This window comes from Peromyscus eremicus, chromosome 15 (genome assembly GCF_949786415.1).
Source record: "Peromyscus eremicus chromosome 15, PerEre_H2_v1, whole genome shotgun sequence".
NCBI classification, from domain to species: domain Eukaryota; kingdom Metazoa; phylum Chordata; class Mammalia; order Rodentia; family Cricetidae; genus Peromyscus; species Peromyscus eremicus.
This window is the reverse complement of record NC_081431.1, coordinates 58388042-58414231: the sequence shown is the minus strand read 5'-3', so window position 1 is coordinate 58414231 and position 26190 is coordinate 58388042. Positions and strand designations below refer to the sequence as shown.

The following is a 26190-nucleotide window of genomic DNA, read 5'->3' as shown; positions in this document are numbered from 1 at the left end:
TGGAACTCGCTCTGTACACCAGGCTGGCCTCGAACTCACAGAGGTTCACCTACCTCTGCCTCCGGAGTGCTGGGATTAAAGGCGTGCGCCGCCACTGCCACCACCACCCCCCAGCCTAACATCATGTTTACAAGCCCACTTAATCACTGAATTGTCCAGTACAACAAATTGTTCTCCTCGTGAGTTTATAGAGTAGATGCCCAGGAGAACTCTGCCAAGACTGCCCTTTAAAGCAAGCCATGGCCAGAAATAAGACGATAGGGGAAGGAACGTTTGATATATAGGCTGTTACTTTCCATAAGAAAATAAAGCGACTTTCTTCCTTTGTTCTTTTTGGGGGGGAGGGGCTCGGGGGGGGGGGGTTGGTTTTTTTTTTTTTTTTTTTTTTTTTTTTTTTTTTTTTTTTTTTCCAAGACAGGGTTTCTCTGTGTAGCTTTGTGCCTTTTCCTGGAACTCACTTGGTAGCCCAGGCTGGCCTCGAACTCACAGAGATCCGCCCGCCTCTGCCTCCCGAGTGCTGGGATTAAAGGCGTGCGCCACCACCGCCCGGCCCATTGTTCTTTTTAACATTTTGTGTGTTGGGGGTGCACATGTGGACAACTTGTGGGAGTCAGTTATCTTTTTACCAACTAGTTTCTGGGGGTTGAACTCAAGTCATCAGGGCTAGTAGCAAATGTCCTTACTCATGGAGCCGTCTTGGGGCCCAGGATTTTATTTTATGCTGGATAAGTGCATTTCAGAGATTCAGATCTGCAGAGTTACAGCCTCAGAAAGAAACGCTTTGCTGAGGTGGCAGTGGGGGTGGCTCAGCTGCTGAGGTGCTGCACAGGCGGAGAACTGAGTGTGGTTCCCAGCACTCTGTGGGAACGGCAGGCACAGTGGCCTGTGAGCCGGCTGCTGCAGTGGGCAGAGGGAGCCCGAGCCTGCTGGGGAGCCTGTTCAGTCTCATTGCAGAGCTAAGACTGTCCCAAAGAATAAGACAAGCCGGGCGGTGGTGGCACATGCCTGTAATCCCAGCACTCGGGAGGCAGAGGCAGGCGGATCTCTGTGATCCACTCGAGGCCAGCCTGGGCTAGAGTGAGTTCCCAGACAGGCTCCAAAGATACAGAGAAACCCTGTCTCGAGAAAAAAAAAAAGACAGCAGTATAGGACCACACACACACACACACACACACACAAATACATGGATACACAGAATAAAAATAGATACCTTCCTATATTACACAGCCCTATTTTAGATTATTTTCCAAGCAAATACTAAGGCATCCTAGCTCGGCCAGGTGGCACAGGTTTGTAAGGTAACTGTGGGAACTGAGACAAGGCTGCAAAGTTCAAGGCCTGCCTGATTGTGCATGGAGTGAGTCCAAGGTCAGCCCGAGCAACTTAGTGAGACCCTGTCTTGAAATAAAAATTGTTAGTTGTGGGGTAGGAATGGTTACAGGTTAGTGGTAGAACACTGAGGCCCTAGGTACATACCTAGGGCCACCAAACAACGTCCGTAACCTATTTGAACCTTTCTACTTACATTTCCCTGTAAGTAGTTACCCAGCCAGGATGAAGTAACCTGCCTTTTCCTGCCTTTGTCCTTAGGAGCCAATGAAGTGCTTCTGGTGGTTGGGGGCTTCGGAAGTCAGCAGTCTCCTATTGATGTGGTAGAGAAATATGACCCCAAGACACAGGAGTGGAGCTTTCTGCCAGTAAGTCATGGTGGAACCATTTTCAGCAGAGTTTAAATGTCATTGGTTCCTGATACTAGACACTAGATCATAAATGATCAGCTTTCAGAGTAGAAAAGCTTCAGACAGCATAATGTCCCTTATGGACATGTTGTCTGTATAGTTAGGTATCCAATAAATGGTTGGCTTGCTTTTCTTTGGGTGGTAGTGGTTGTTTCTTGGTTTTTTACTATTTCTTACTACTTTTTTTTTTTTTTTTTTTTTTTGGATTTTCGAGACAGGGTTTCTCTGTATAGTTTTGATGCCTGTCCTGGAACTCACTTGGTAGTCCAGGCTGGCCTCGAACTCACAGAGATCCACCTAGCTCTGCCTCTGAGTGCTGGGATTAAAGGCGGGCACGACCACTGCCCGGCTTACTACTTTTTTTTTTTAATGTGTGTTCACACATGTGAGCATGCCTGTGCCACGGCATGTGTGGTGGTCAGAGATCTTTCAGGGATCAAACTTAGGTCATCAGCCTTGGCAGCAAGTACCTTTACTCACCAAATCATCTTGCTGGTCTTTTTTCTTTTTTTAAAGACTTATTTATTTATTTTATACTCAGGGTTCTGTCTGCATGTATACCCACTTGCCAGATCAGAGTACCAGATGAGTGCACCAGATCTCATTACAGATGGTTGTGAGCCACCATGTGGGTACTGGGAATTGAACTCGGGACCTCTGGAAGAGCAGCCAGTGCTCTTAACCTCTGAGCCATCTTTCCAGCACCACCACCCCCTTTTGAGACAAAGTCTCACTATGTAGCCTGGCTGGCCTCAGACTTACAGGCTTTCTTCCTTTCTCAGCCTCCTTAGTGCCAGGGTTACACTTGTGAGCCCCGCAACTGGCTTGTTTTTGAGCTAGGGTCTTGCTGGCTGATAAATGCTGGCATTATAGGCATGTATACCACCACCACACCCAGCTTAGTGTAGACTGAACAGCTTGTGCCATTGCTCATGCTGTACTAGACTGAACTCAGGGTTGTTAAGTCGAACTGAAATGGTAAGTTTGTATCTCCCTTCAGTATCTCAGTACTGCGTAAACAAGAACCATCTCTGAGGAGAGTACTCTTTAGGGTATTTCAGTCCTGGCTCTCAGATTAGCAATCTGCCAGTACTTTTCCTATGGAAGGATATTCAGTCTTTTAGCTAGTGCCTAAAGAGAGAAGACAGCAGGAAGCCATGAAGTCTTCTGTAAACCTTGGAGTGAGGCAGAAGGATTTCACTCTGTAGGCAGTCACCTTCCAGCCCCTTTGGGATGAACCTTAGCCAAAAGGAGGTTTCTGGTGGCAAGGAAGAAGCAAAGATTAAAAACAGGCAGGGTGTTGAAAGAAAAGGTAGGGGCTGGAACTTGCCCAGCTGAAATGCTGTATTTCTCTTCTCTCCCAAATCTGTAGAGTATCACCCGAAAAAGACGGTATGTAGCCTCGGTTTCCTTACATGATCGGATCTATGTGATTGGCGGGTATGATGGCCGCTCCCGCCTCAGTTCAGTGGAATGTCTAGACTACACAGCAGATGAAGATGGAGTCTGGTATTCTGTGGCCCCTATGAACGTGCGACGAGGCCTTGCTGGAGCTACCACACTGGGAGGTAGGTCTGATGACAAATGGTGTTTTCATCTTCTTTCAGCTTGATTGTGTTCTTAGCTCTTGTACTGTCTGGCAGGAGCGTGGCATATGAGGAGAAGTATCTGAGTTCATATGCTCATTCTTGCTTTAGGTATGTCAGGGTAACTGACATACGCACTATTTGTGGACATGTCAACACTGGCTAAAGTTGACTATTCAAGTTCTAGTGTACCATATGGTACTAGACACTGATTATAGTTTTATAAACTCCATTTGGTAGTCTTCAAATGCTTTTAAGTATTTTTAAGTATGTCATTATACGCCATTTTTCTTTTTTGGTTATTTTTGCATTTTGTTTCTGTTTTTCTTTCTTTTTTTCCTCTTGAAACGGTTTCACTATATGATAAAGTTCAGATTGACCTTAAACTCATAATCCACCCACCTCTGTCTCAGCCCTACTTAGTGCTGGGATTTCAGCACTCTGTGTCACCACACCCTGGCCTTCTGGCTTACACTGGGTTTTTGTTGTTGTTGTTGTTTTAATTGAGGCGGGATTCACTAAATACCTCTGTGTAGCCCACCCTGGTCTCAAACCTGTGGTCTTCGTGCCTGAGCCGTCACCACACCAGGCTTTATTTTGTGTGCGTAGCTCCATTTTGTGTATGCACCGCATGACAGCAGTGCCCCAGAAGCCAGGACAGGTGTCACATCCCCTGCAACCGGAGTTACATTTGTGACCCACCATGTAGGTGCAGGGACTCGAACCTGGGTCCCCTGGAAGGGTAGTGGACACTCGTAACAACTGAGCCATCTCTCCAGCCTCCATATCAGGCTTCAAGTGTCTTGGTTGTACTGTGTTTCTTGCTTCTGAGACTTAACTGACTTACCACCTAAGGGGAGAATGCGCAGAGTACAAAATATACTTTTACAATAATGTCCTTAGGTAGTGTCATACAGTATCATATACAATTCATATATGTAATGGGAAATTTAAGAAATAATAATCAAAATCAATTGGAAGAAATACCAAGAAATTTATTTGTTTGGGAGAAGATCTCATGTAGCTCATGCTGGCCTTAAACTTAGTCTGTAGTCAAAAATAGACTTGACCACACCCCACACACCCCCAAAAAAGAAAAGAAACCATCTAGACAGGAAACCATTGAAGAGAGTCCTTAAAATTTGTGATAAAAGGGCTGGAGAGATGGCTCAGTGGTTAAGAGCACTGGCTGTTCTTCTAGAGGACCTGAGTTCAATTCCCAGCACCCACATGGCAGCTCACCTCTGTCTTCTGTAACTTCAGGATCCAACACCCTCACACAAACATACATACAGGCAAAACACAAATGCACATAAAATAAAAATAAATAAATTTGGTTGGGCAGTGGTGGTGCACACCTTTAATCCCAGCATTTGGGAGGCAGAGGCAGGTGAGTCTCTTGTGAGTTTGATGCCAGCCTGGTCTACAGAGTAACTCACTCGAGTTCCAGAACAGCCAGAGCTGTTACACAGAGAAACCTTGTCTTGAAAAATGAATGAATAAATAAATTTTTGAAAAATTTGTAATGAAGGTGCTGAAATGTAGCTCTTCACAGTTGATGGCTTCTCTCAGAGGGCTGGGAAAGGACTCATTTTCTTTAAGGGACTGGCCACTGGGAATTTGACCATTTGCCAATGAGTATATGGGCAACACAAATTGTACCTGGTGTATTTTTTTTTTCCTTACATTTTTTTTCAGGGGGCACGAGGGTGGAAGGATGAACCTGGGAGGAATGGGAATTGACATGATCAGGTACAATGTAAGAATGGCTTTGCACTCCTGATCCTCCTGCCTGAACCTCCCCAGAGCTGTGATTACATTCATGTGTGGGTCTCCCCTCCCCCATCTTAACAATGGGTAATGGGTAATTGGTAGAGACAGTGGTTTTTAGAAATTTCTCATTCTTAATAGTCTAATTTGTTCATTCATCAAGCAGATATGATTTATGTCTCTGGAGGCTTTGATGGAAGCAGGCGTCATACAAGTATGGAGCGGTATGACCCAAACATTGATCAGTGGAGCATGCTGGGAGATATGCAGACAGCTCGAGAGGGTGCAGGACTAGTAGTGGCCAGCGGAATAATCTACTGTCTCGGTATGAGTCTGGGGTGTGGGATGGAGAGAGGCATCAATTTACCAGAGTTAAGTGCATACACTTGCGTCAGCAAGAACTCTGGTCTGTCCCAATATGTTGTCCATGAACAGGATTCTATTTTTCTTGTAAGCAAAATGTGGAGTGTTTGGTATTCTTTGAGTTGGAACTCTGGAAGAACTACACTGACTCAGTTGAATTACTCACAGAAGGCCAGTTCAAACAAGCCTGAGCATCTCCCTTTCTTCCTGGAATGTTCATTCTTTGCTCTGTCTTTCAGGAGGATATGATGGCTTGAATATATTAAATTCAGTTGAGAAATATGATCCCCATACAGGACACTGGACTAACGTTACACCCATGGCCACCAAACGTTCTGGTAAGACCAAGTCTCAGGCGGGATCAAAGTGCCAACAACCCTGATGTGTACAGTGGTGGTTTGGGTACAGGCTGTGGTGTCGGTAGGGTAGAACTGTAGTTCTCACTGCACCAGATTCGCTGTACACAACAACCCTGACGTGTACAGTGGTGGTTTGGGTACAGGCTGTGGTGTCGGTAGGGTAGAACTGTAGTTCTCACTGCACCAGATTCGCTGTACACAACAATCCTGACGTGTACAGTGGTGGTCTGGGTAGAACTGTAGTTCTCACTGCACCAGATTCGCTGTACACATGAGGCACATTCCTCTCTCTTTCACCTCTTTTTTCTAAATACTAGGACAAAGATAGTTTAAACTTCGAACTAGATTATAAATTTGAGGACAGGACAGAAATTTCTTACTCATTCTTTAGTATTTTTTTCTATTCTTGCATTCTTGTCTATCTAGCATAATGTTGTATGTGTAGTACATGTTTAAATAAATGTTTCTGTTGTGTTGAGTTTTGTGTCTTTGCTTTTTTAACTCTTTGGAATTGGTTTTTGTTTTGTTTTGTTTTTCCCTGAGACAGGGTTTGTCTGTGTAGCCCTGGCTATCCTGGAACTTGCTCTGTAGCCCAGGCTGGCCTTGAACTCAGAGATCCGCCTGCCTCTGCCCCCTAGTGCTGGGATTAAAGGTGTGCACCACCACCTTGCCTTCCTGGACTTTCTTTTGAGGGTCTTACTGTGTAGTTCTGGCTGGTGTACAACTTGCTGTGAGGTGGTCTCCCTGCCCTGGCTTCCAGTTTCACCACCACATCGATGTTTTATTTTTAAGCTAAGCTCTCACTGTATGTAGTATGTAGTACACACTGACTGGGGTTGCAGATGTGTGCCATACACCTGATAAATAAACGGCAATAAATCACCTAAGATCTCTTAATACCTAAGAATGAAATCCTTTTTTTTTTTTTTTTTTTTTTTAATTCTGAGAACTGCACACAGGACCTTGCATGTACTAGGCAAGTACGCCACCGTAGAGGTACATCCCCACAGCACTTGAGAGCTCCTGATAGGGAATAGGCTGTGATGTAACAGAGCGAACACTGTGCAGAGCCATGGCCGTGTCCTCTGCTGCTTCCCCATTTACTGACACCTTTTCCCCACTGCTCTGTTCAGCCGACTGAGGAGAGATGGACTGTGAGTTATTGAAAACAAACAGAGAACTGTGTCAGTCTCTGGGATATAATTTCCAGTCCCAGCCAAAGGGTTTACCAAATGCGTGCAGTAATGTTCGCTGTATTACACTCTTCTAGGCCTGGTTTGCTTACATCTGCGTCCCTCATCTTCCCCACAGTTCAGCCGTTGGTGACGTGTTTCGTTACTGGTTCAGATGCTAGGCTTAGGCCATTCATTTGCTACTCCTCTCTCTTTTCCCCCAGGTGCTGGAGTAGCCCTACTGAATGACCATATTTATGTGGTGGGGGGTTTTGATGGCACAGCCCACCTCTCTTCTGTTGAAGCTTACAACATTCGCACTGATTCCTGGACAACCGTCACGAGTATGACCACTCCACGGTGCTATGTAGGGGCCACAGTGCTTCGGGGGAGGCTCTATGCAATTGCAGGGTGAGAATTTGGGAAGGAGTAGAACCATGTATCCAAGGGGAGATTCCATTTGATTCAATCTCCATTTTGGAAAGAGGCATAGTGTGTTGTGGGGGAACAACTACTGGGGCCGTTTTCACTCCTACCCCGGGTGCTGGGACTTGAACCTGGCATATGGTAGCAGGTGCCCCCTTGCTGAGCTGTACTACCAGCTCCAGGGACAGAACTGCTTTAAATACAGGACTGGTATGTAAAGAATGATGACCTCTTTCTTTCGTTTTTTTTTTTTCCCACTTAGATACGATGGGAATTCTCTGCTGAGTAGCATTGAGTGTTACGACCCTATCATCGACAGCTGGGAAGTAGTGGCCTCCATGGGAACCCAGCGTTGCGATGCTGGGGTGTGCGTGCTTCGAGAAAAGTAACTTATTGAACACCAGCTGGAGCCAATGAGTACTCCAAGGAACAGTTTGTGGGAGAATCAAGGATCCTTTCCGGAATGTTTCTATCTCACTGTGTGCATGGGGATTACAGGCACCAGTGCTGTGACGATTGTACTTGTTTGAACACACTCTCCTTCGCAGTGGTACTGTTGCTCCGAAGGGCGGGTAACAACAGGTACTCAAGGGAAGAGTGCACCTTTGGATGTGCGAGACCTGAGGAGCATTTGCTTCCTGTTCCTAACTTATCAAGTGCTTGGGAGGACGAATGGTGTGTGTGTGTGTGTGTGTGTGTGTGTGTGTGTGTGCGCGCGCGTATCTATGTTGTGCTTCATATATTGTAGAGAATTAAGGTGAGTATGGCCTGCTAGGTGTGGGCATTGTCCATCCTAGGTGATTGGAAGGATATCAACTACATAAGCTTGGTAAAATGAAAGTCATTTCCTCCCCCCAACTCCCAGAAGCAAAAATATCTTTTCTAAATACAAAGGTAGCTCCGGCCACCACAGTTCCCTTTCTGGAGGAAACCAAGAGATCACTGTTAAAATTTGAGAGGCCAAGAGGAGAGATTGATGCTATTCTCACTTAGGGGGACATGGTTGGTGTAGAGATTTGAAAAGTGACACGAACTGAATGGAATGTGAGTGAACCCAGAAGATCACTGAAGTGTAAACTGGAAGGCTGGAGAGGACATACTTGATCCCAGGGTCTTTCTAATGTACCATCTTGGCACTGGAGACTGAGAGATTAACAGTGTGTGGGGGGGAGTTAGAATAAGAGATGCTGTAAATGTGCAGAGTTCAATCTACCTGTGGCAAACAAGTACCTGTGACTTTACAACCGTCTTAGTCCCTGCCAGGCTGGTGTAGCCGTGGCAGTGTTTGTCTTTGACTGGGTGAAAGAGCAGCTTGGTGGTGACTCAAGTGCTACCACGTGACTACACTTCCACACTATTTATTCGGGGCTGGGGTGGGTGGCTGCAGCCTGGTAGCTGAGGTTCCCGTCACTGCCCTGTTGTCTGAAGGGCACACTTCTGCTAAGGAGTGCTTACTGCTGGGGCGTGTGCTACATTCAGTTCTCTGCCGCTACATTTCCCAACCTGTCTGGAGAGTGGGTTGTATTCATCCTGGGACAGAATAATCAAGGACAACTGAGACTCTTTTGTTAGTTCCCGTGCCTCTGCCAACATTTCCGAGCTGCCCTTCAAGGCTCCTCTGTGTCATAGAGTGAAATCCTTGCATTATTGGTGCAGTAAGTGTGGGAATGTGGTAGCCTAAATTGGGTTGCATTTTATTTTCCTTTGCTCTGGAATTCCACTTTTCCCTCATTCCCCTAATTGTGTGGCCTACAGAGTTAATTTCCTTTGTATTTTTTTAAGAAAATATTAAAAATGGACTGTTTCAAATGGCTTCAAGAGAATTTGTGGCTGGTTCTGCCTTCAGCAGACATGTTGGAGGACAGGGTAAAGAGCAGCTCCTGGCCTCATCTTCCAACCTCTTTACCTTGTGCTTGCTAATGAACTCTGCTGCTGCTTTGGTAGATTTGAAACGTCAGTGAAGTGCTTGCCTGAATTTGCCCGATTTATTGGCCCCTTTCACACTTGGAATCTACTTGAAAACAAAAGAGAAAGAGCCAGGCGGTTGTGGCGCACACCTTTAGTCCCAGCACTCAGGAGACAGAAGTGGGCGATCTCTGAGTTTGAGGTCAGCCTGGTCTACAGAGCAAGTTCCAGGACAGCCAGGACTACACAAAGAAACCCTGTCTTGAAAACCCAAAAGACAAACAAAAGGAATACAGAAGCAACAGCCTTGAGCACATTTTAGCACCTGTGTGAATTGTAGGTTTTCCATCACCCCAGGAGTTGTCTTTGATTCATTGAATGGCGTGTGATCATACAAACACCTGTGCAAGGGCCTGCCGCACAACTGCAAGATTTCTTGAGACAGCATCTCACTGTGTATCTCTGGCTGTCCTGGAAACTCCTGTGTAGACCAGGCTGGCCTTGAACTGGAAGAAATACACTTGACTCTGCCTCCCCAGTGCTGGGATTAAAGGCATACTCTACCATACTCAGCTAAAACCACAATACTGTTGGTCCCAGAGCCAAAGGAAAGCAGGACAAGAGGATAAAGTCCTTCAGCCTGTCTGGCAGATGGATTGTACCTGCTTATTGAACTATAGCTTTTCTGTCATCGGCTCTTTCTGAAATTCAGATGTGACCATGGCAGTACTTAATATACAGCCAATTATTGGTCAATATTGAAGTTGTGTCCTCAAGTTCCATAGATTCACATTTCATGTACTAGAAAGTTCAAATTTCTTAACATGCATCAGATCCATGGTGCTGAGGGGCTTATTCCACTATGTTGATCTTCCACTACAGTCTTTCTTCAGTCACTGGAGAATGTGACCTCATTTTGAAGTCTTGCTCTCCTGACAATCCTAATTCCTAATAAAAATGCCACCTGGTGGGGGCTGGAGAGGTGGGCCAGTGGGCCTGATTGTTCTCTGAGGATGTAGGCTGGGTTCCCAGCACCCACATGGCGGCTTACAACACTTAACTCCAGTTCCAGACATCTGGTGCCCTCTTCTGGCCGCCACGGGCATCAGCACTCACGCTACACTTCATGCAGGCAAAACACAAAAATGTAAAAAAAAAAAAAAAAGTCACAGATAAAGACCTAACTCCCTAAACAGAGCTACTCCCTAATCCATGGTTCATTGGCAGTACTTTGTTATTGTCCTATGAGATTAGAGTCTGCGACCTTCTGGGGCTATATTATCACAATACACAATTCCATCGTGTAATGTGGAACTAATGAAGCGAGCCAAGGCTGCGCATGTTAAACAATAAGGTGGCTTAGTTGCTTTTCATTTTGATGTCCTTCTGGTCTTGGGAAACCTATAACTAGAATTAATAGGTTACAAAGATCAGTTAGAAAGTTAAGAGCCGTGGCTTTGGAACGCCCTGTTCGTTTGTAGACTTTTGTAGACACTGCAAACTAACCTGATCTTTGCCTTCTTCGTGCACTGTGCCTGGGGGCAAACCCTCAAAGATGACGACTACGTTTTCAAAAGCACTGTAAAAAAACGCTTTGGTGCCTCATAAATGTCCACTGTTAGACACTAGGCTTAAGATCTCCACGCAACTTTTCCAACACGAAATATCCTCAGCATTCTACATGGCTTGCTACTTAGGAAGCGAGTGTATTATAGCTAAATCTTGTTGAGGTGTGGTCTGGGCCGGATTGTCGAGGCAATGAAAATGTTCCAGAACTAAGTGGTAAGGCAGCCATAGTGATTTGCCTAGGCCACTATTAAGGGAGGCGCGGTGACCAGGTAGATACACAGAAAAAGGGTTTGTCACAAAGTCACGCTGACACTTCGGGCCGGCAAAGAAATAAAGGCGCCTGCGCAATAGAGTCCAGACGCCTGCGCAGAGGTCCAGCGAGGAGCGCCGGGCGCCCCGCCCCTGCGGAGCCGCGCCAGCGTAGTTCCGGGTGAGCGGACCCAGACCGCGCGTGCGCCGTGGTGGCCTATGCTGTGGTGGCGCGGCGATGGAACCGGCTGAGCTGCAGAACGAGCTAGTGTCAGCCGAGGGCCGGAACCGGAAGGCGGTGCTGTGCCAGCGTTGCGGCTCTCGGGTGCTGCAGCCGGGGACTGCTCTTTTCTCTCGCCGACAGGTAGGGGAATACGTAGAGCTGACTAGGTTTACTGTCCGGAGCGACCGAGGCTCGAGACTGGTCCGGGCTCCCGGGTTTCCGGAGACCGCGCCCTTCTTCGCGCGTCTTAGCCCCGCCCACCTTCGCGAGGCCCCGCCCCGCGGGTGCGGCTGGCGACTCGGACCCCAGTGGCCGGGCACGGTTGCCTGATCGCCGTGCACCTCTCTCTGCAGCAAAGCCCTGGCTCAGCGGGTGCACCTGTCTGGGGCGGCCCACCTTCCCCCAGGCCTCGGGTACCCTGCGCGAGCTGAGGGAGGGAGGAACCCCAGCCCCCAGCTTCCTGGAGCTCTGGCCAACGTGCTGCGCCTCGCAGGTGTATCTCCGGCCGCCGCTCGGTGTCGCCCCAGGGCACCTGAGGATGACTAGATTCCTGTCCCACCGCAGCCCTCACCCATCTTTAGTCCCTACTTTCTGTCTCATTTGCTGCTCCTCAAAGGCGCTCCAAAATCAAGTAGGACTGTGTGTGTGTGTTACAGCCTTGGCTGGCCTGGAACTTGCTGTGTAGACCAGGCTGGCCTCTACTCAGATCCACCCACCTTGTTCTGCCTCCCCAGTGCTGGGATTAAGGGCGTGCACCATTTACACCCCGCCTTAAAGTAAGGTTTTTTTAATAACCTTCTTACCATCACGCCAGTGAGGAGATTTTTTTTTCTAAGCTTTTTTTTTTTGTGTGTGTGTGTGTGTGTGTGTGTGTGTAGCATACCTACTTTATAGGATAGTGCAAACTGTAATTTTACTCAGACCCTTACTATATAAATGGTCTGTGAGAAGATGGGGCCAGTGTTATTTCATGTGGTTGAAGGATTGGTGGTGAAGTGCTATGCACTGTAGCATCTGCTACAAAAGCAGAATCCTTTTTCTAAAGAAGGAAAGGGGGGGTAGTGTCTCCCTGGTCCTGTGTGTTTTGATGATTTTCTGTAGTTCTATTTTAATAGGAATTCTGAGGGCAGGAATTAGAGTTCTCCGTTTGTTTTATAAAGTTAGGGGCCTCGTGGAGGGATGGAACTGACCGTGGCCTTGAATCCTAATCTGACCACTTATTACCACTGGAAGAGGTGCTGAACCTCCATGAGCTTCCACTTGCTCATTCTGAAAAAGTGAGGATGGTGAGCAGGCATCTGTGTGAAAACTGAGCTCTGTGCCTCTGGTGTGGTACAGAACCGAGGCTGGTTTTTAGGTCAGTTCTGGTATCCTTTTATGGCAGCTTGCCCGCTTTTGTAAACTGACAGAAACTTAAAGGTTGGGGAGTGGTGTGTGGTGGTGAGTGCCTATGATCCTCGCACCCAGGGCTACACAGTGAGTTCAGAGCCAACAGGAATACATAATGAGAACCTGTCTATTCATTAAATAAAACTTTTTTAAAAATCAAGAAATTCCTTAAAGGAGTTTTATAGTTTATATATAAAGTTTTTGTTTCATATGTTTTATTTTTTTTTTTAAGATTTATTTATTTATTAAGCATACAGTATCCTGCCAGCATGTATCCCTGCAGGCCAGAAGAGGATACCAGATCTCATTACAGATGGTTGTGAGCCACCATGTGGTTGCTGGGAATTGAACTCAGGACCTCCGGAAGAGCAGCCAATGCTCTTAACCACTGAGCCATCTCTCTAGCCCATTTTATACGTTTTAAATTGATGTTTTATAGGAGGGAAACTAGAAGCAAATTGAATTATATGTTACAGTTTCTCAACAGAGTACCTTTACAGAGAACAAACCGTTTGTAACACACTCTTCCACTGAATCTCCAGCGTAGCTCTTTGATCATTACCCGGAATTGTTGAGAACCCGCTCTCAGGTCAGTCTGGGTATCTCAGGGCTGATATCATCTCTCTTAGGGATGTCCTTCCTGGAGGAGAATATCTGAGCAGTCTGATTTTCACTGCAGACTGATAAGGTCCAAGTCTGACCTCAACATAGAAAAAAGTAAAGAAGCAAACAAATAAAGATACCCTTCCAGGGCTGGAAAGATGGCTCAGTGGTTAAGAGCACTGGCTGAACTTGAAGTGCATGTCAGGTGGCTCACAACTCTTTGTAGTTCCAGTTAGTTCCAAGGGATCCAACGCCTTTTTCTGCCCTCTGTGGGTACCAGACATGCATGTCATACACATGCATACATGCAGGCAAAACACTCCTAAAGTAAAGAGAAATAAACAAATCTTTAAAATTAAAAATAAGGTCCTTTTGGCCTGGCAGTGGTGGTGCTCATCTTTAATCCCAGCACTCAGGAGGCAGAGGCAGGTGGATCTCTTGAGTTCGAGACCAGCCTGGTTTACAGAGTGAGTTCCAGAACAGCCAAAGCTACACTAAGAAACCCTGTCTTGGGGAAACAAAATCAGGATCTTTCATCTCTTAAGTGAACCTGGAGAGAGGCAGGACGTAGGAGGGAATGCTTAGAGGTGGCCCACAGCACTCTCATTCCACTCTGTAGGGTACACTAGTACAGTCTCTGAATGGGAAAGCTATGAAAGCCAAACCATGTACCCCACCTTTGATGTGATGTAGAGCCCAGTGATGACTCTGCCTTCCATTTCATAATCTTAGGCAGTAGGTTTCCAACTGGGAGTGAGTTTGTCTCCAAAGCAAAAAGTCTGGAGACATACATAGATACTTTTGGTGGTAAAAACTGAGAAGGGATGCTACTGACATATAGTAGGTGGGAGTTAGGGTTGCTGCTTAGAATCCTGGGATGCCCAGGCCAGCCCTCACAGCAAAGAATTCTTTGGCCCAAATTTTCAGGAGTTCCAAGGTCCAGAAACCCTGGGCCTACATCGCAAAGTTCTGACACCTCAGCACCTACCTCAGTTGACCACCTCCTGGTACCTGTGGCTACTTACACCACTGGACTCAGGCCCTTGTCCTGTCCACATGTGTATGTATCTCCTATACCTAGACTGTGTACATAAGTAAACGCTTAGGAGATATCTGGACTTAATGAATAAAAGCTATTAGTCTGGTGTAAATAGTAGGTTATTATTGATATACTGGATCAATATTTTATGGTTTTATTAGTCTTTTTTTTTTTTAAAGACAGTCTTGGGCTGGAGAGATGGCTCAGAGGTTAAGAGCACTGACTGCTCTTCCAGAGGTCCTGAGTTCAATTCCCAGCAACCACGTGGTGGCTCACAACCATCTGTAATGAGATCTGGCACCCTCTTCTGCATATATAATAAATAAATAATAATAAAAAGACAGTCTCATGTAGCCCTTGTGAACTCCCTATGTGACTGAGGATGACCTTGAACTTACAGTCCTTCTGGGTTACAGGCATGTACCACCACCCCAGTTTATGCTTTCTGGGAGTATGACATATGATAGACTCCATGCCTGTTTGGCAAGAACCCTACCAGTTAAGCCACATCCTGCTCAGTATTCTGATTGGCACCTTTATTCCACTGTTTTCAGCATGTGATGTGTGTTCTTTTTAGTCAGAGAATCAGTTTCATATATAAATTATTCTTACCTTTGAAGCTGGTGTGGGATGACTAGTCCTGACTCTCAGTACCAGTTGCTGTCCTGCTTTATTTTCTACGGTATGATAAAGACCAGACCAAAAGGCACTCGGAGAGGAGGGGGCTTATTTGGGTTACACGTCCTGGTCACAGTCCATTATTGAGGGAAGCCGAGGCAGAAACTCAAGCAGAGCAAAGAACTGAAGCCAAGATCATGAGGGAGCTTACTGGCTTGCTTTCAGCATTCTGCCGCTCCCACAGCACGGCCCATTTAAGGTCTGAGCACTCAATGGCTTTTCCAACGCAAGCTTCCAAACGCTTCCACAGTCCTCCCCAAAACAACATGTTTATCACAGCAATAGCCCGGGTTCTGGTACCGACTTCTGTCCTAGTGTGACCGCTGTGGCTGTGATAAATACAACCAAAAGCAGTGTGGGAGGGAGGGAAAGGTTTATTCCACCGCAATAGTTTACAGTTCATCATGGAGGGGAGTCATGGCTGGGACTAGAGGCAAGAACCTGGAGGCAGGAAGTGATGCAGAGGCCATGGAGGAGTGCTGCCTCTGGCTTGCTCCCCCATCCTTTGCTCGGCCTGCTGTCTTATATAGCCCAGGCCTGGGGTGACATTACCCACAGTGGGCTGGGCCCTCCCACATAAATCGTCAAGAAAATGCCCCCACAGACTTGACTGCAGGCCGACGTGGGGGAGACATTTTCTCAATTGAAGTTCCCTCTTTCCAGATGACTCTAGCTTATGTCAAGTTGACAAAAAACTATCCAGCACACTTCAGATCACACTGTTTTAGATTTCAGAGGTGTGATTTTGGTGGTGGTGGTTGGGGGGGCAGTGGAGGAAATCTTTTCAATTACACAATGAAGTATTTTAGGTTTGGGAGACAAGTCTAAACATGGAATTTTTTTTGCATCATAAAAATCCTCCAGTCCACAATAAGCTGAAGATAATTTGATATATTTTTGGTGAGCCTGCATTTTGCCCACAACATTTTGCCCATGGTATGACATTAGGTGTGGAATTTTCCACTCACGTCCTGGCCGTGCTCTAAAAGTTTCAAACATTGGAGTGTTTCAGGTGGGATTTGGGGATTGAGACACTTACATGTGTGCACCTGGAACTGGAGTTAGGGAGGTTGTGAACCACTGTGTGGCTCCTGGGAGCCGAACCTGGATCCTCTGGAAGAGCAGTAAGTGATGCAGCCGCTGAGACATGTCTCCAACCCAGATTTCTGAACATCTTAACTGAAGTTGTTGGTTAAGCTAAGTAGAGACACCCAGTTAAAAATGTAGTGTGTTTTAGAAACTTTGAAAGTTTCCCTTAGCCATGGGGATAAATAAATCCTCCCCGTGCGAGTGGAGGCTCGTGGTCAAGTGAGGATACAGGATCAAAAGGAAGGCTGAGCCAGGTGCCACTAAGTCTTCAGTGGCAAGAGCAGCATGGCCAGAACTTCCTTAGGGGAGCGTGGTGGGTTCCCAAATGGTAGAAACCTTGCAGAGGTAATGGGGGGTGGGCAGCTGGGAGCAAGAGGAGCATCTCTTCCTCTCCAGGTCTGACAGGTGTAGACTGCTGGAGCATGGCTGTGTTCTCCTCACCAAGAGCCTCATCCCTGTGTAAAGAAAAAGGGAAAGTCCGTGGAGTTTGGAAATTAGACAGAAGATGATACTGTAGAAGAGAGGTGTTTGGGGAAGAGCAGAAGACTGGCTTGTAGGAGGGAAAGCATAAACTGTGTTGGGGTGGAGTGGAAAGAAGACTCAGCTCTTACGACACCTGTTGCTCCTGCATAGGACCCCGGTTCAGTTCCCAGCACCCACGTGGTGGCTCACAACCATTTGTGACTCCAGTTCCGTGGGCTCCAATGCCGCCTTCTGGCATCCACTGGCACCAGGCATGCACAAACGTGTAGACAAAACACCAACATACATAAGATAAAAATTAAAATCTAAAAAAAAAAAAATTTAAAAGAAAATAGTATTGGGTTAAGCATATTGGAGGAGAGAACCTGAGGGCAGTAACCAAGACTTATAGAACTAAACATGTACTTACAAACGAGCAGCACTCTGGGGCATTTTTCTCAGAGAAGTGAAAACTTACATTCGCCAGGCAGTGGTGGCACACACCTTTAATCCCAGCACTCAGGAGGCAGAGGCAGGCGGATCTTCGTGAGTTCCAGGCCAGCCTGGGCTACAGAGTGAGTTCCAGGAAAGGCACAAAGCTATACAGAGAAACCCTGCCTCGAAAAGAAAAAAAAACAAAAACAAACAAACAAAAAAAAAACCCTTACATTCATGTCAGACCTGTAATGAATGTGTGTGGCGGCTGCACTACACAGCACCAAACTGTGGGCAGCACAACCATCCTTCAGGAGGGAATGGAGTACTGTTCAGCAGTAGACACAGATGAACTAGGCTGTTCTTTTGGATTTGTCTTGAGATAGCATCTCATGTCACCCGGACTGGCCTCCCATTGACTCTGTAGTGGAGGATGACCTTCAACTCCTGATTCTCCTGCCTCTGCCTCCCAAATGTGGGGATCACACTGCCACAGCCAGCTTGATCCAGACAACTTGAATGGATCTGCAGAGAATTCTGCTGGTGAGAAAGCCAAAGATGATGATCAGCTTTGATGAATCCGTTGGTGCAGCATTCTCTCGCTCCCCCAGTCTCCGTTCACTTGACGTAGGCTCACTGTGTTTGGAAGGTTTGGCCAGCAGTTCTGTTACCCAGACTGGTCTTGAAGACCTCCCTGCCTTGACCTTTCCAGGGCTGGAATGCACCATCACCAGGCCACCTTTTTTGGGGGGGTGGGGGTGGGTAGGGCACAGAGTTTCTCTATGTAGCCCTGGAACTCACTTAGTAGACCCAGGCTGACCTCAGACTCACAGAGATCCACCTGCCTAAGCCTCCCAGGTGCTGGGATTAAAGTCAAGGACCACACCGCTAGGTCTTTTTTCCTTTTTTTTTTTTCTCTCTTATGTGAGACAGGGCTCATGTAAACTCTGTTGGCCTTGACGCCTTGTGTAGCTGAGGGGACGACCTTGAATTCTCAGTCTACCTGCCTTCACCTAAGTGCTGGGATTACAGGCGTGGACCACTAAGCTCAGTTGATAGGGTGATTTTGTGCATGCCAGACAAGCAACTCTGTAAGCTGAGAGTTTGCCCAGGCCAGCCTGGAACTCATGATTCTCCCACCTCAGCATCCCAGTAGCTGGAACTGTAGGTGAGCACCACTGTGCCCAGGTCTGTACAACTTATTTTATTTTTGAGATAGATAGATGGATAGATAGATGGATGGATGGATAGATAGATAGATAGATAGATAGATAGATAGATAGATTTTTTTTTTTTTTGGTAGGTTTCTCTGTGTAGCCCTGGCTGGCCTGGCTGGCCTCAAACACACAGAGACCCATCTGCCTCTGCCTCCTGGGTGCTGGGATTAAAGGCGTGCGCCACTACACTGGACCTTGTGTAACATTTTTGAAATGAGAGAATTTCAGAAATGAAGAAGGACTCATTGGTTGCCCTCAGATGGGATTGAGGGGCAAGGTGTTGATGAATGTGGTTAGGAGGGAGCAGCAGAGCTCTTGTGACAGGGCTCTTCACTATCCTGACTGTAAAGGTGAACAAATAGTACAGAACTGAACACGCAGGCAAGTGAGCACAAGCAAAGGGGGAACCCAGGAGGCTGAGGCAAGAGGATCAGAGTTCAAGGCCACCCTGGGCAACAGGCCCTTAAAGGAAAAGCAACAGCGACACTCAGGAAGCTGGGGGGATCTGGATAAGATCTCCAGATTGACTCAGTTCTTGTACTCTGGCTGTGAGAGCTACCCCAGCTGTTTAAGATGTTATCTTCGGGGAGACGGTAAAGGCTCCAGGGACTTGTGTTACTTCTTTTTGCTCTGGTTTTGTCTTTTGCAACAGGGTCTCACTATGTAGTCATGACTGTCCTGGAACTGTCTGCCTAGATCAGGCTGCCCCAACTCACAGAGAACTGCCTGCTTCTGCCTCCCACCCAGGTGCTGAGATGAAAGGGCTCGGTTATTTCTTAAAAGCTTATGCTTATTTGTGTGTGTGTGTGTGTGTGTGTGTGTGTGTGTGTGTGTGTGTTATGCACATGTATATAATAAGTTCTAGCAGATTGCAGGAGCAAGCACCAGGTCACTTGGAGCTGGAGTGACAGGAGTCCTGAGTCACCTGAAGTGGGTCCTGGGAACCAAAGGAATGATGAGAAGAATAGCATGTATTCTTAGCTACTGCCAAGCTGTCTCTCCAGTCCTTTTGTGGGTTTTGTTTTGTGTGTGTGTTGGGGTGGTGGTTGTTGTTGCTGCTGCTGCTGTTGGCAGCCTTGTTTGAAACAAGGCCTCACTGTGAAGGCATCACTGTGTAGCCCTGGCTGACCTTGAACTCGAAGTGATCCTCCTGCCTCTACTGAGACTAAAGGTGTATGCCACTATGCCAAGCTCCTTTGTGTTATTTCTTAAAACTAAATGTGGGGCTGGAGAGATGGCTCAGAGGTTAAGAGCACTTGCTGTTCTTCCAGAGGTCCTGAGTTCAATTCCCAGCACCCACATGGTGGCTCACAACCATCTGTAATGAGATCTGGTGCCCTCTTCTGGCCTGCAGGCATACTATATACATAATAAATAAATTAAAGAAACAACAACTAAATGTGAACTTGTGAGGACAGTAAAAGAAACAAGCCAGCCATAAAAGGACATATGCAGTATGATTCCACCTATGTGAAATACCTTCTTCTTTAGGCCAGCGAAGGGAGAATAAGGAGGGCGAGTGAATAGGGAGACACTTCTTCAGTGGGACCAGAGTCTCGGTTTGGGAAGACGGGAAGGCTCTGGTGACATGTAGGCAGTGGCGGCACAATCATGTGAACATTCTTTTTTTTGTTTGGTTTTGTTTTTTTAAGATTTATTTATTATGTATACAGTGTTCTGCCTGCATATATGTCTAGAGGCCAGAAGAGGGCACCAGATCTCATTACAGATGGTTGTGAGCCACCATGTGGGTGCTGGGAATTGAACTCAGGACCTCTGGAAGAACAGTCAGTGCTCTTAACCTCTGAGCCATCTCTCCAGCCCCTCATGTGAACATTCTTACGTACTGGACTGTACACAGAAAAGAAGGCAGTTAAGTGGGGAACTGGAGAGATGGCTTAGCAGCTAAGAGCACTTACTGTCCTTCCAGAGGACCTGAGTCTGGTATCGGCACCCACACTGGGCAGCTCACACCCCCCTCTAACCGAAGCTCCAAAGGATCCAAGGGCTTCTTCTGACCTCCACAGGCATGCACACAAGTGGCATTCATTGACACACATACACATATGTACACATAAATAAAAATATGTTTTTTAAGTGGTAACTTGTCTGTAATCTTACCACTAACACATACACACACACAATCAAATGGAACATGAATCTCGGCTATGTAAAGTAGTGTTGTTTTAATATTAACAATGTGATTATTAATCCCCCCCCCTCCCAGACAAAGAGATTGGGTTGGCTGGCTGCTCTTTGAGGTTAAGGAAAAATCTGCTTATCTAACTGAATGTGGATTTTACTGTGAGATGTTTGGTTTATGAGCTGTGCCCTATTTACATGCCAATGTTTCATGTGATGGGCAGTTTGTTTTTTCTTTTTCTTTTATTTTTTTAGATTTTAGCTTCTTGGCAACCTTTAAGTTTTTTGTTTGTTTGTTGAGACATAGTCTCTCTATGTAGCTTTGGCTATCCTGGAACTAGCTCTTTTTTTTTTTGGTTTTTCAAGACAGGGTTTCTCTGTGTAGCTTTGCACCTTTCCTGGAACTCGCTTTGGAGACCAGGCTGGCCTTGAACTCACAGAGATTCGCCTGCCTCTGCCTCCCGAGTGCTGGGATTAAAGGCATGCGCCACCACCACAGCCCTGGCGGAACTAGCTCTTTAGACCAGGCTGGCCTTGAACTTACAGACATCCATCCACCTCTACCTTGCAAGCGCTAGAATTAAAGGCAAGCCCCACAACATCTGGATATGATTGATGACTAAGCTTGTCAATTTGACTGAATTAAGAGACTCCTAGGAGCCAGGCCTTCAATCCCAGAGTGAGAGCGAGTTCCAGGACGACAGCCAGGACTACACAGAGAAATCCTGTCTCAAAAAAACAAAAAAGAGAGAGAGACCTAGGAGATTAATAAGGAGTCTCTCAGGGTCTGTTCTGTGAGTGTAGCCAAGGAGGGCTCTGATGATGGTTTAACCCACTGATGGGTTTGGATCTGCGCAGACTGTAAGGAGGTATTTGAACGGTCGTGGTGGAGGTCGGGGGTGGGTGTTGTGCTTGGTTGTCCTGTCCTGCCCCTTCTTGTGATTACCTCCTCTGCTTCCTCTCCCCTTTGATGTGCGTTGCCCTGCCACTCTGTCCACATGATGATGAACTCAGACTGTGACCAGTCCTTGATCGATTGATTGCTCCTGCAGAGGACTCAGGATTGGTTCTCAGCACCCATATTAGCTCACAGTCATCTGGAACTCCCGTTTCAGGTGATCCATTGCCCTTTTCTGACCTCAGCAGGCACTAGGCACACACATGGTGCATATACATACGTGCAGTCAAAACATTCGTACACGTAAATAAATAGAAGGAGGAGGAGAAAGAATAAGGAAAAAGAAAAAGCTGAGCATGGTGCAAACCATTAATTCCAGCATTCATGATGCATAAGCAGGCAGACCTCTTGAGTTTGAGGTTAGCCTAATTTACGTGGTGAGTTCCAGGTCAGTCAGATCTACATAGTAAGACCCACCTATCGAGAGAGAGAGAGAGAGAGAGAGAGAGAGAGAGAGAGAGAGAGAGAGAGAGAGAAGAGAAGAGAAGAGAGGAGAGAGAGAGAGAGAGAGAAGAGAAATATGTATGTATGTATGTATGTATATGTTTTGCCTATTAATCAAAGTACTCAGGGAGCTGTGAGGCAGGAGGATCATGACTTGAACAGCTAGGGCTATAGCAAGACGCTGTCTCAAAATAAAAGTATTGTGGGTTTGCTGGCGTTGCATTTTGCAGTAGAAAATATGCATACTACCCACACAGGAAATGAAAGCAACTGTTTGTGTGCATGTGCATACATGCACCGAAGGCTTGCTCTCTCCTAGGAACTGAGAAGATAGGTAGGTTGACGTTTGCAAGATCTTGGGGATAGGAGCCAGAGAGATGACTCAGTTCTTATGAGAGCACTTGCTGCTCTTCCAGGAAACCTAAGTCCTCAGCAGCCGTGTCCAGTGGCTCACAGTCGCCTGTAGCTAGTTCCAGGTGATCCGACGCCCTCTTCTGGCTTCCACAGGCTCCCCAAACCTAACATGCACACTTAAGCACATGCATACACAAATAAAAGTTTAAAAAAATCTTGAGGATAGCAAATTCTAAAATTAGATTTCCTTTTTTAAAAATAAGATAAATCCAATCCAGGAACAAATAGATATTCTCATGGCGAAAGACAAACAAGAAATTAATAAGACACTTTTAGGGGCTGGAGAGAGAGCCCAGTGGGTAAGAGCACTGGCTGCACTTACAGAGGACCCTGGTTTGATTCCCAGCATAGATGCTCTAAACCAACTATCACTCCAGTTCCAGGGGATCCAACAGGCACACATGTGATGCACATATATACATGCATGTGGACAAACATTCATACACATAAAATCTAGTAAGACGTTTTTCAGAAAATGTGATCATAGTATGAGGAAACTGTCAGGTGTGATGAATACATTCATATCTTAAGAATGCTATTTTCCTCAGCATGTACATGTGCCCAGATGTGGCAGACGGTGCACTTTAAATATGTGCTGGTTATGCAACAGTGATTCTTCTTTAAAAGCTCTCTTTTAAAAATAAAATAAGTCAGGTGGTGGTGGTGCACACCTTTAATCCCAGCACTCGGGAGGCAAGAGCAGAAGGATTTATGAGTTCAAGGCCAGCCTGGTCCACAAAGCAAGTTCCAGGACAGCCGGGGATACACAGAGAAACCCTGTCTTGAAACACAAAAAAAAATTATTTAAAAACAAAAAACAGTCCTGAGACTGTTGTTCCTGAATACCAACAAGGGGCCAGCCATGCCAAGTCTGCAGGCAGAACCATCTTATTGCTTGTTGAGGAAGCAGGGCGGCCAGGTGTGGCTGATACGCCATGAAGCTAAGGGGAAGCTAGCTCACGCCGTGCCTTGGACTCCATGGACGGTGAAGCAGAGAAGCCGCCTGCCCAAGTGCCTCTCCCATATCTCTTAAGACTCAGAGCAAACCCCCGGGTTATCTCTCCCGTCAGAACCTGATGCTGAGCTTGGTGGTCATAAAGGAAGAAGAGGGCACTGACTGGTCTCACAGTGACGTCATCGCAGGGCCGGATTCAGACAAGCCCCAACACTGGATACGATGGGACAGCCTGAGAATTAAAGATGAATGGGAAGTTCTGGGCAGTGGTAGCTCTTCGGTTTCCTCTGTGTGTGTTGGGGATGGGTTGTTAGAGTTGTGCAGCCAGTGAAGAGGCCCTCGTATGTGGTCTGGCCTGCGATTGGAAAAGCGTCACGGCAAGGGAAGGAAGGGGCAGGCAGAGGACAGCTCTGAGAGCGGAAGCTGTTGGCCTGTGCCGTGTGGTTTATTGCCCATGTAGCTGAGTCAGTAAAGACTAGAAAGTGGAAATTTAAGCAAAGAACCAGGGCAAGCCAGGTGGGGTGGCAGCATGCCTTTAACCCCAGCACCCAGGAGGCAGAGGCAGGCGGGTATCTATGAATTACAGACCAACAAAGGTATGGAAGAACACGTCTCAAAATAATACTAACAGTGATAATAGTGACAATCAAGGCAGGCACCAGAAGAGCATCCGAGTGTGTGACCTGATGTGCTGGCTGCTGTCTCTTTTTCTTTTCTCCCAGTCCAGAAAGCTGCTAGGCATCCAGGTCGCGTGTAGGGAGAGTGGGAGTGAAGAGGGACCGGACTCAGTCCAGCTTTCACGGTTCTTATCTTCTCTCCCCCTGCAGCTGTTCCTCCCCTCCATGAGAAAGAAGCCAGCTCTGGCCGACGGCAGCGACCCCGACGGTGATCTCCTCCAGGAGCACTGGCTGGTGAATGACATGTTCATCTTTGAGAATGTGGGCTTCACCAAGGACGTGGGCAACATCAAGTTCCTGGTCTGTGCGGACTGTGAGATCGGACCCATTGGCTGGCACTGCCTGGACGACAAGAACAGCTTCTACGTGGCCTTGGAGCGAGTCTCCCACGAGTGACTGAGGGGACTCCACGCCGGCTGTAAAGCTCTGCCCACCAGAGCCGACGCTGAACCTGTGGTAGCTGCCGTGCTGGCAGCCTTCTCGGTACTAATACAAACGATAAGCACCGTTGTTTGCCCGTGAACTTGCAGAGGGCCGTCCTGCTTCCTTCAAGCCTCAGTGCATGCCTCCCACTTAGTCCTCTGTGCATCACAGCTGTCCTAACCCCCCACCCCCGTTTTGGAACATGGAAGAACTCTACACGTGTAGTCTGGTCCTTGGCACTCCTCCTGGGCGCCGTCCAGGGCTCCCTTCCTGCTCGGCAAGAGCAGAGGTCAACTTTTTAGCCATGGTAACAGGAAAAAATGCTCACTTGCTAATAGTTGAAGCTCCACCTTCTTCTCATTCAAGAAGCCCGGTGTAATGGGCGCACACCTGCAGTCCTACCTCTTGGGAGGTGGAAGCAGGAAGATCAGGAGTTCAAGGCCAGCCTCAGCTACATGGTGAATTCTAAGCCAGCCTGGGCTATGTGAGACGTCTCAAAAGACATAAAGCATACAAGTATTTGAGAGTGACTTCGTTGTACTTGTCTATAGCAATTTATTCTTTTTAAAAGTAAAACATTTACAAATGTCAATGTTTAAACCACTGATGAGAAACACATTACTTTAGACGTGTTTTCAATGCTGTGTTTGAGACCCTTTGTTCCAGGTTGATAGTGACATTTGTAGTGAAGATGAATGTGGCCCTTCTTCCCGCTGATCTTGACTAGGTTTCTCTTTTCTTTAGGGGCCTCCCTGCTTCAGCCTCCATTGTTAACCGTGAGGGACCTCAGCCCTGTTTACCAGGCTCTCTTGGAATCGGAGTGGAGGGTGGAGGATATACCAAGGATTGCTTAGCCGAGTCACCTCTGGGTTTGTTAGGGAAGATTTCTTTAATGGCTGCTATCATCATTCATAAATGTAGGTTGTAAGGTCTTCGGGATTTTGGTTCACTTGGACTGTCTGTACCCAGGATCCAAACCCTTTCTACGGAGATTTCCATTGTTACGGGGTTGGTACCACCTTTCCTCATTGGCCAACTTAAAACTTCAACGTGATTTCCGGTTATTTTATCATTTCTCTTCTGGAGTGACCCGGTAGTTTAAAAGGACTCTGTATAAACAGTTCAAATACTTTGCCGTCATCCCTTCCTCTGGGGACCTAACATTGGAGTGTACAGTAAGTAGAGACCCTGTTATTCTTATAATACCGGCAACCTGGGGGTCAAGGCAGATCAAGGTCAGCCTCAGTTACATATCAAATTCAAGGCCATCCTGTACTGCTTGAGAGCTTGTCTCAAACAAACAAAAAACAACAAATAGAAGTTGGAGAGATGGCTCAGCAGTTAAGAGTGTTCGCTGCTCTTTCAGAGGACCTGAGTTCAATTCCTGGCACCTCCATCGGGGGGTTCACAGCTGCCTGTAAGGCCTGTTCAAGGGCATCTGCACCCTGGCCTCTACGGTTGCCTGCACACGTGTGGGGTGCATACAGAAAAGCAGACACACACAAATAAGTAAAAATTTTACAAATTAAAAAACAAAAGTTCCAGCGAGGCGGTGGTGGTGCATGCCTTTAACCAGCAGCATTGGGGAGGCAGAGGCAGGTGGATATCTGTGAGTTCAAGGCCAGTCTGGTCTACAAAAAGCAGGTTCCAGGACAGCCTGGGCTGTTACACAGAGAAACTCCCTCTGCATCTGTTTCCTGGCTGTTCCTTCCTCACTGAAGTTTGTTAAAGTACAGGCCCTGGGCAGTTTTGCCAGCACCCTGCACACTTAGGTGGCTTTCACTCAGTCTGAAGGGGCTCTGGCGGCAAAGGAGAGACCATGTTTTCCAGACAAAGAGGTGAGCACACCTTAGAATGGTGTTTTCAGGAAAACAGCCAAGGCTGACCCGCTGGGGTCCAGAGGA

The 26190-nt window shown here is 46.9% G+C and overlaps 2 protein-coding genes and 1 non-coding gene across 4 annotated transcripts in view; all 3 read left to right on the top strand.

Annotated features, from left to right (window-relative positions):
* The window catches only part of Klhl12 (kelch like family member 12), a 37164-nt gene extending 29125 nt beyond the window's left edge, over positions 1-8039 (top strand). For both annotated transcript variants that reach the window (XM_059280889.1, XM_059280890.1), the window contains exons 7-12: positions 1591-1697; positions 3112-3307; positions 5262-5420; positions 5698-5796; positions 7214-7400; positions 7678-8039. In XM_059280889.1, the coding sequence (XP_059136872.1) occupies positions 1591-1697; positions 3112-3307; positions 5262-5420; positions 5698-5796; positions 7214-7400; positions 7678-7804 (875 nt within the window). In that variant the 3' untranslated portion in view covers positions 7805-8039. The remainder of the gene's footprint in view (positions 1-1590; positions 1698-3111; positions 3308-5261; positions 5421-5697; positions 5797-7213; positions 7401-7677) is intronic.
* A 3194-nt stretch (positions 8040-11233) lies between these two features.
* Rabif (RAB interacting factor) lies at positions 11234-24816 on the top strand. The gene is made up of 2 exons (XM_059280893.1): positions 11234-11502; positions 24014-24816. The coding sequence occupies exons 1-2, from the start codon at positions 11377-11379 to the stop codon at positions 24257-24259; spliced, it is 372 nt and encodes a 123-aa protein (XP_059136876.1). The 5' UTR covers positions 11234-11376; the 3' UTR covers positions 24260-24816.
* LOC131925886 (small nucleolar RNA SNORD19) lies at positions 13394-13463 on the top strand. The gene has a single exon (XR_009383385.1). It is a non-coding gene; the product is annotated as a small nucleolar RNA SNORD19 (small nucleolar RNA).
* Positions 24817-26190: the final 1374 nt, after the last annotated feature.

Bases quoted from the DNA above. Each gene is read 5' to 3' on its own strand.
- Rabif (XM_059280893.1), top strand. From the start codon at position 11,377: ATGGAACCGGCTGAGCTGCAGAACGAGCTAGTGTCAGCCGAGGGCCGG. The intron at 11,503-24,013 runs GTAGGGGAATAC...CTCCCCCTGCAG, and splicing joins CTCTTTTCTCTCGCCGACAG to CTGTTCCTCCCCTCCATGAG.